The sequence below is a fragment of the Dendrobates tinctorius genome, unplaced genomic scaffold, assembly GCF_039654945.1.
Source record: "Dendrobates tinctorius isolate UK_male_01 unplaced genomic scaffold, ASM3965494v1 ptg000071l, whole genome shotgun sequence".
Taxonomy (NCBI): domain Eukaryota; kingdom Metazoa; phylum Chordata; class Amphibia; order Anura; family Dendrobatidae; genus Dendrobates; species Dendrobates tinctorius.
The window spans coordinates 19487017-19496124 of record NW_027361739.1 but is presented as its reverse complement, the minus strand read 5'-3'; the positions used below and the strand labels follow the sequence as shown (position 1 = coordinate 19496124).

Sequence of the window (9108 nt, the reverse complement as noted above, 5' to 3'; positions counted from 1 at the left end):
ACTCTCTTTGTAATGACTTGATATGAGTTTCACTTTTTGTATTGAAGAACTGAAATAAATTAACTTTTTGATGATATTCTAATTTTATGAGATGCACCTATAGGTACAGGCCCCAGATATACCTTACTTAAAAACATGTTACATTCCACTTTATAAATGCCCATAGCATCACAGTTATGTATTATATAATTGAAGGCAACTATGATGTACTGTAGATTATTTTATATTAATCCTGTGCTCCAACTACGCAGCATAAAGACCCCCGCAAGCATCTGTTTAGCGACACTGATACTGACAAAGGAGGTGATGACAGCAAAACAGAGTTTAGCTGGTTACGAGATCCTGGAAGCAAAATGAAATCGAAGATTGTTGGCTACAGGAGACAAAAGCAAGGAAACCTGCCTAAAGAAAAGACCGTATTAGGTAAATGCATTTGCCATGTGATAACAATGTAGCCTGCTAGTGTGGCTTGTCAAATGCACATAATGACTACATATAGACTGTTCTGCCCTCACTTTTAATACAGTTATTACATGACGATGATTAATCTAGAGTAGAAAGGGATGTAGAGTTCACTTTGCTTAGCATTAATACAAATCTGCTATCGGCCTTTTGGGAAAGAAATATGGCTGCCACCATAGCTCCTACAGTAGTTGTAAGATTTGCCTAGCTCCGTAGTGGTACTTCCTTTATTTTTACATAACTACATAAAGCGATACTTTTTCTACAGTCTTGATAAAAAAAATCTAAGGTAGCTTTCCCAAAATATATTATTTAATAGAAATTGGAAGCATAACACCACTCATAAGGCAAGACAGTTCTTTTCCCTAAAGTTAAAAAGTTCACTCCCACTAGTGTATAAATTAGACAAGTGCAATCCCATGAAAAATCGTATTGCACTCCGACCAATGGTATTCAAAGAGGCAGTGCAGATCTACATATTTTTTCTCAGCTTTGTTAGGCATGAGAAATAAATCGCAGCATGCTGCCATTTCGGTACAGTGCGAGAAAAAATAAATTGCATGCCATACGGACAAATCAGAGTGGCATCTCATTTTTATGGACACATTACAATTCTGCACCAAAGGAAACAGTAAATGGTCCTGTAAAAGGTTAATAGATGCTGAGGGAAAAAAAGGACATGGACAGCACACTGCTGGCAAGTGAGAAAAAAATCGTCCCACTCTCCTAGATGAGAATAGTGTCAATTTTTTTTATATGCTATTCTGAGTGTACCGTGAAAGTGACAGTGGTGGACCCTGCTGCGTAGGCCCGATTTAAAAGGGTCCTGGGCAAGAGAACCTCCAGTCTCAGTTGTAGTAGCAGAGTGACCGCTCTGTCGTTAGTGAAGCAATTCACGTTTACTTTAAAAATAAAAAACGTGGTGTCTTCAGAAAATGACCCATCATTTGAACCAGATTTTTAGTTATGACGAGCTTACAGTGATGGTGCCCAGGATAATCGGAGATAGGAAATTTGAAGCACTTTGGTCCAACTGTCTATCAGGAAGTGCAGACATTGCCCTTGGACCAGGGTAGTATGAATCATTTTTTTCAAATTTGTTATCTCCATTCTTTTTGGTACGTCAGACTAGCTCTGTGGCCTATATACCGCTACAAATTTTCCCACCTACAAAGGATGGAGACATCTTTAATTTTTATCGTAGATGCACTTCAACTGTGAAAGACAGAATCTAATGCTGAATATTAATTATATGGAGCACCCCACATCATTTTTTGGGATCACCCATTGTTAACAACCAGTAAAGGCTAAGTAGACAGCTTGGAGCTGATACTTATTTCTTTATCACTTCATTGTGGGGCAGAGGTAACTATGGGGGTATGCTGCTGTTGCTAGGAGGCTGACACTAGGCAGAAAAGGAAAATAGTTCTTCCTCAGCTGTATACACCCACTGACAGGCACAAAGCACCTCAGTTTAATCTTAGGGCCCCGTCACACATAGCGACTCACCAGCCATCCCGACAACGATATCAACTTGGCAGGATCGCTGGTGAATCGCTACATGATCGCTGGTGAGCTGTCAAACAGGCAACTTCACCAGCGATCAGCAGCAGCAACGCCGAGCGCGCGGGGTCGCTGTGTACGTTAGCTACCATCGCGCTGATGCAGGGAGCTGGTAACTAAGGTACACATCGGGTTTCTAAGCAGCGCGCGTCACTTAGAAACCCGATGTGTACCTTGGTTACCACTCCCTGCATCAGCGCGCTGGTAACTAAGGTACATAGAGGGTTTCTAAGCACAGCGCGCTGCTTAGAAACCCTGCGTTTACCTTAGTTACCAGCGCGCTGATCGCTGGTCTCCTGCCTGTCACACGCAGCGTTCAAAAAAATGTCCAATGCTTTCCAACAACGATCAGCGATACCGGCAGGGGGCCCAGTCGCTGATAGGTGTCACACACCGTGATCTCGCTGGTGAGATCGCTGTTGCGTCACAAAACTTGTGACTCAGCAGCGATCTCGCTAGCGAGATCGCTATGTGTGACGGGGGCTTTACTGTCTGTAGGAGGCAGACCTGGATCTGATCCCAGATCTGCATTTTCCCTTGCAGGTTCCCTGTTTGTGTTTAATAATCTTTTTCCCTTTGTTTTCAGGTTCATCTTTTTAGGGAAACAGGGTGTAATTTCTCACCCTGTTGTCCTGTGCATATGCAGCCGAGAGAGCCCACTCTCAGACCTGCAAACATGACTTTATCCCCTGTCACCTTTACGAGTGTTTCAGGGTGATTCCAGGTAGCCAGTCCTTGCCTTTTCCCCCCCTCGGAGAGGGCTGGGAGGAAGGGGTTGATGCCATCTTCTGCACCATATAGAGACGGTGCTGGAAGAAGGATCCCTGTTTCCAGCGACCCGCTCCTGATGTGATCCTCATCTGCGAAGCGGAACCATGGACCCACCTTGCAGGTAATGTATGTTTCTCTCTCACCCATGACAGAACCACGGAGAGGGGGGTCCGCCCATCAAGGACAGGAACCTACAGATAAAAAGGCGGCACTTCTGCTCAGCCCCCAGTTGGGTTCCTGTCCTTGACGGGTGACCCGTGGATCCTGCACCAGTCGGCAGGCTTACCTTTGAAGAGGAACCAGGGTTGTCCCGTTCGTAGTCCTGGCAGTGGGAAGGCCCCTGCCGCGGCGGGGTCGGTGCCTGAAGCCGCCACCGCTGTAGCCGAGGGGCTGTACAGGGTGAGCAGGGAGGACCGAGCCGCCGCTCCGAAAAGGAGAATGGGGCTGGAGGGACACCGGTACACGCGGGGGCAGCGTGCGGTACAGAGGTGTACCAATATGGCGCTGCCCCGGAAATGGAATGAAGACTTCCAGGTCCCCGCGGTCGGCGCATGCGCATTGCGCGCTCCCCGGGGGCACAGCGGGGCAGGCTGGGAGGAGGAGGTGACGTCAGGGTCCGGGAGATTCAAAATAAGACGGTGGGAGCTGCTCCTTGCTGGAAGCGTCCTGTAGACATGGAGGACAGCGACCAGCATGAGGAGCAGCCAATGCAGCAGCAGCACAGTGTCGTTTTGGGTAGGTGGTGAAGGAGTTAACTCTGAGAGCCTCTCTGTGGATCTGGGGAGGGTTTTATAGCTTCCGGGGAGAACCGTCCCCTGTCGCTTATATTCCTATCTGAGTGTGCCCGACCCTGCTCTGTCCGTGCGTCACGCCAATCATTGTCCGTCTGCCTGGTATTCTGACCCTGCTCTGTTACGGTTTACGTCTCTGGTTTGCCGACTCTGTACCTGCTTTGCCTGTGCTGTATATGACCCTTTGTCTGACCTCCCTCCTGAATATCCCTCCTGTACCGCGCTTGCTCGTACTGTGTATGACCTTTGGCTTTGTCTGACCTCCCATCTGTATATCCCTCCTGTACCTCGCTTGCCCGCTCTGTGTATGACCTCCGTTTTGCCTGACTCTGAGTTTTTGTATAGTGTCCTGCCATCTCTGAAAGCAGGACGCTAAGCCCCGCCCCTTACAGTCACAGGACCGTAGGTTCCCTAAAACGCAAGGAAAGGGGAAAGAAAATGGACACAGTAGCAGCCTCCCAGTCAGAGGCCTCGACGTCAGGGGAAGTTACATCAAATACTTCAGACACCGATTCGTCATCCTAAGATGAGGAAACAGAGGGTCGTCATTGCTTTCCTCTGGATGAGGTAGACATGTTAGTAAAAGCGGTAAGGTCTACCATGGGTGTAGCAGACCCTCGACCAGATAGATCAGTCCAGGACATAATGTTTGGGGGATTAGGCCAAAAGAGACGGAGTATTCCCGCTGAACGAGAATGTACAGGGGCTGATAAAAAAAGAATGGGAGAGACCAGATAGGAAGAACTCCACGTTCCCTCCCTTAAAAGAAAATACCTATTTGACGAGGAAGCGTCCACGTCCTGGGATAGAGCCCCGAAGTTAGACGTGGCGGTCGCCAAAGCCTCGAAAAAATTTGCACTCCCCTTTGAGGATATGGGTACTCTAAAGGACCCATTAGACAAAAAAGCTGATATTTTCCTCAAGGGCACCTGGGAATCAACAGGAGGAAATCTTAGGCCAGCGATAGCGGCAACTTGTACCTCCAGAGCCCTCATGGTGTGGGTCGACTGACTAGAGAAGCAGCTAAGGGAAGGTACACCCAGGGAGAAGATCCTGGAATCCATTCCCGTTATAAGGGGAGCGGCGGCCTTCTTAACCGACTCTTCGGCTGATTCGGTAAGGTTGTCATCCAAAACGGCAGCCCTGTCAAACGCAGCCCGAAGAACGCTGTGGCTTAAATGTTGGCCTGGGGATTTACAAACTAAGATGAAACTATGTGCCATCCCTTGTGAAGGGAAATTCCTATTTGGAGAGAATTTGGATGACATCCTCAAAAAGACGGGGGACAAAAAGAAGGGATTCCCAAATTTAGGTCCTACAGGCCCCACAGGCTTTAAAAGGTCCTTTCGGAACAAAAAAAATTTTCAGAGGAGACCCCCGAGAGAACAGAAATGGGACGACAGAAGGAGAGACAGGGGGTTCTTCTTTGGTAACTCGTCCCGAGACAAAAAGCCCTCCAAGTGACTGTTTGCCCAGGGTGGGAGGGAGGTGAAGCTTTTTTCTCCCAGCCTGGAGGAAAATATCGAACAACCCTTGGTTATTAAATCTGATAGGATCAGGGTTAAGGATAGACTTTCTCTCTCTCCCACCTCAAAAATATGTAGTGACCCCACTAAGATCATCAGTAAAAGAACAAGAAGCCCTCGAAAAAGAGGTCCTAAGCCTGTTGAACAAAAAAGTCCTCCAGGAGATTCCCCCGTGGGAGAAAGGCAGAGGATTCTACTCACCTCTCTTCCTAATAACCAAACAGGACGGTACCGTCCGGACAATTATAAATCTAAAAAGACTGAACGATTATGTCAAAAACGAGAAATTCAAAATGGAGTCGATCAAGTTGACCATCAAAATTCTCTTTCCACATTGCTTCATGGTAGTATTAGACCTCAGCGATGCCTACTATCACGTCCCCATCCACAAAGACTCCCGACAATACCTCAGACTTGCGGTCTCCATAGGAGGCGAAATAAGGGAATTTCAGTACAGGGCCCTGCCATTTGGGATCTCGGTAGCCCCGCGAATCTTCACGAAACTAATGGCAGAGATGATAGCTCACCTAAGAGAACAAGATGTTCTAATAGTCCCATATCTGGAAGACTTTTTAATAGCGAGCAACTCAGCCCAAAGATGCAGGGAACAGAAGGACAGAGTGATGGGCACTCTAAAAAACCTTGGATGGCTCCTAAACCTAAAAAAATCAAGGCTGGAGCCCAGGAAAGTCCAGGAGTTCCTAGGCCTGACACTGGACTCAAACACCCAGGAGTGTTACCTGCCAGACCACAAAAAGGAGAGGATCGCTCAGATGGTAGCAAGAGCAACGCAGAACCCTTCTATGTCGCTAAGAAAAGCAATGTCACTGTTAGGGTCCCTCTCCGCATGCCTGCCGGCGGTCCAGTGGGCACAGCTACATACGAGAGATCTCCAATGGGATGTTTTAGCCAACCAGTCAGCATTAAGAGGTCACTTGGAAGGTTACGTTACACTAGACTTCAAAACTATTCGTTCCCTAGCTTGGTGGGGAAACAGAGACAACCTATCCAAAGGGATTCCCTGGGTGATAAAAGTCACACACATAATCACCACGGATGCCAGTCCCAAGGGATGGGGAGTACACATGAGCAACAGGGTGGCTCAGGGGGAATGGGGAGGTCAGGAACTAGAAGCATCCTCGAACCAAAAGGAACTGCTGGCAGTAGGCTACGCCCTAACACTTTCTACCGATATTAAAGGGACATCATGTCCGAATATTTTCGAACAATCGAGTGACGGTGGCCTACATAAATCATCAGGGGGGAACCAGGTCCCGAACACTAATGAACACATCCTCCGAAATATTTACGCTAGCCGAGAAAACCCTACTGTCCCTATCTGCACTACACATACGGGGAGCAGAAAAACAGACAGCAGACTTTCTAAGTCGCACCCAGCTACATCAAGGGGAGTGGGTTCTAAAACAGTCCATTTTTCGAAAATTGTAAAAATGTGGGGAACCCCGGACATGGTTCTGTTTGCCGACCACAAAAACAAAAAATTGGAAGCATAGACCCCAGGGGGAATCCCAGGACCCTGGATGCGTTTATGCTTCCATGGACGCAGGGCCTAATGTATGCCTTTCCACCGCCCATTCTCATCCCGGCAGTCATAAGGAAAGTCAGAGAAGACGGCACGAATGATACTAATAGCCCCGTTTTGGCCAAAAAGAACTTGGTTTTCCTGGCTGAGAATACTGTCAATAACCGACCCCTGGGTTCTACCAGATCTCCCCGACCTTCTGTCCCAAGGTCCCGTGTTACACCCTCGGGCAGTGAACCTCCATTTAACAGTATGGAATTTGAAAGGGCTCTGCTGAGGGGGAGAGGGTTTTCAGAAAACCTGGTTTCCACGCTACAAAAGAGTAGGAAACCGATCACAACCAGGGCCTGTGGTAGAACTTGGAGGAAATTTCTATCTAGCTCTGGGGTAAGGGTTCAAGATGGAATTCAAATTGACAAAATTCTCGAATTCCTACAAAAAGGGTTAGAGCAGGGGCTAGCAACTAATACATTGAAGGTACAGATAGCGGCTCTAGGTGCCCTTTATAACCAGGATGTGGCAGGCAACAATTGGGTGGCATGGTTTATGAGGACCGCAGCCAGGTCTAGGCCAATAACCACCCAGAAAATACCGTAATGGGATCTAAACCTAGTGTTGTCTGCACTAACAGGGTCCCCATTCGAGCCCATCCAATCAGCACCCCTAAAAACCCTATCATTAAAAATTATACTTTTAGTGGCCCTAACATCCGCTTGCAGAGTGAGCGGTATTCAGGCTCTGTCAGCAATACCCCCGTTCACTAAAGTCCTGGACAATAGAAATGGTCCTTTCTTCTGCCCAAACTCTAGGAATAGGGGAGAGGAGAAATTTCACAACCTGGATGTGAAGAGGTGTCTAGTTCAGTACCTAGAGGCCACCAAGGAATGTAGGAAGGAAGGGTCTCTCTTTGTGTGTTTCCAGGGACCTCGGAAGGGACTCAAGTCATCCAAGAGTACCCTAGCAAGGTGGATAAGGGATGCGATTGCCCTGGCGTATTCATCCAGTGGGAATACCATCCCGGTGGGTCTAAAAGCTCACTCTACAAGGGCAATGACGACCTCATGGGCAGAAAGATCAGAGGTATCAATAGAGCAGATCTGTAAGGCGGCCACCTGGTCAACACCTTCTACCTTTTTTAGGCACTATCGCTTAGATCTAGCCTCTACATCTGACCTGACCTTCGGGAGAAGGGTCCTTCAGGTGGTGGTCCCTCCCTAAGCTACCAATCTCTGAGATTCTCTCCGTGGTGCTGTCATGGGTGAGAGAGAATAGCTTAGTTACTCACCGATAACAGTGTTTCTCGGAACCCATGACAGCACCCGCTTATTCCCTCCCCTTTCACGTGTGCGGTGAGCACGAGTTAATGTGTGTAATGTGTTTTTTGTTAGACACGGGGCTTCTCCATAATATGCAATATTATAATGTTATGTATATACTTTTGTTGTTAACTTACCGAGAGACCCTCTGATGCTCTGTAACCAACTGGGGGCGGAGGAGAGGTGCCGCCTTTTTATCTGTAGGTTCCTGTCCTTGATGGGCGGACCCCCTTTCTCCGTGGTGCTGTCATGGGTTCCGAGAAACACCGTTATCGGTGAGTAACTAAGATATTCCTTACCCCGCAGTGGCGCTGGCAGGACCCGTCACATGTCTGCTCCTTAACAAGGACAGGGTGGCTTTAAGCATTATTTTTGGCAGCCCTGGCCATTTTCCCTGTGTTCGGTCCCAGACATCCCCTTTTATCCCTGGCCGTGCCCCCTCTCTGGTTTCCTTTGTCCATTCCCTATCAAGCACTTGAATTTCGTGCTCTTTTTGGGCCAATAGGAGGCCTCGCTGGGTCAGAGAGTCTCTTCTCTGGCCATGCCACGCCCCCCGCTTTGCGCACGTCTTTTCGCTACCCTTTTTCTCTCTGTTTCTGATGATCGGCAGATCCTCCAGGCTGGCCACGACCCTGGGCACGTCTGCCAATTGGATGCAGTCTTTCATTTTCGCCGGCCGGCACCTTAGCCATGCCCACCGCTCCGCAGCATGCTTGCTGTTTCAGCTTTGCTGATGCCATCTTGGATCTTGTGCCTCAGCAGATCACACGTCCTGTCTGAGACACTGCCTTTCCCTGTCTTCTGTGCAATTGGCATCAGCCCTCGCTGCATCTAACTGAGGATATTTGACAAGGGGGATACAGCTAACCTATCAGTCACCTGCTGTCTATCGCTGGCATCTGATAGGCTCTGCCCTCTCTCTCTCTCTTTCCTTGCCTCTGTCGCTCTTATAGCCCATTTTCAGCAGTATCATCAAGGCTCGAGTTATGCCCAACTCTGCAGGGGCTTCTCGTCCTCCTAAACCCACTGTGATTCATTATGCCTGTGCCCGCTGCAAAAGGAAAGTGGTCTTCAAGTCAGCCTTCCCCTTTCTGCCCGTCCTGCAGCCCTTCCACCATGTCTGCCCCACAGGAGCA

General features: G+C 48.5%; 1 protein-coding gene across 1 annotated transcript in view; it reads left to right on the top strand.

Moving 5' to 3' along the window:
* The first annotated feature begins 255 nt into the window (after positions 1-255).
* LOC141096125 (synaptonemal complex protein 2-like) overlaps positions 256-9108 on the top strand; it is a 244255-nt gene continuing 235402 nt past the window's right edge. Inside the window, exon 1 of the mRNA XM_073582529.1 lies at positions 256-423. Within this exon, the coding sequence (XP_073438630.1) occupies positions 354-423 (70 nt within the window). The 5' untranslated portion in view covers positions 256-353. The remainder of the gene's footprint in view (positions 424-9108) is intronic.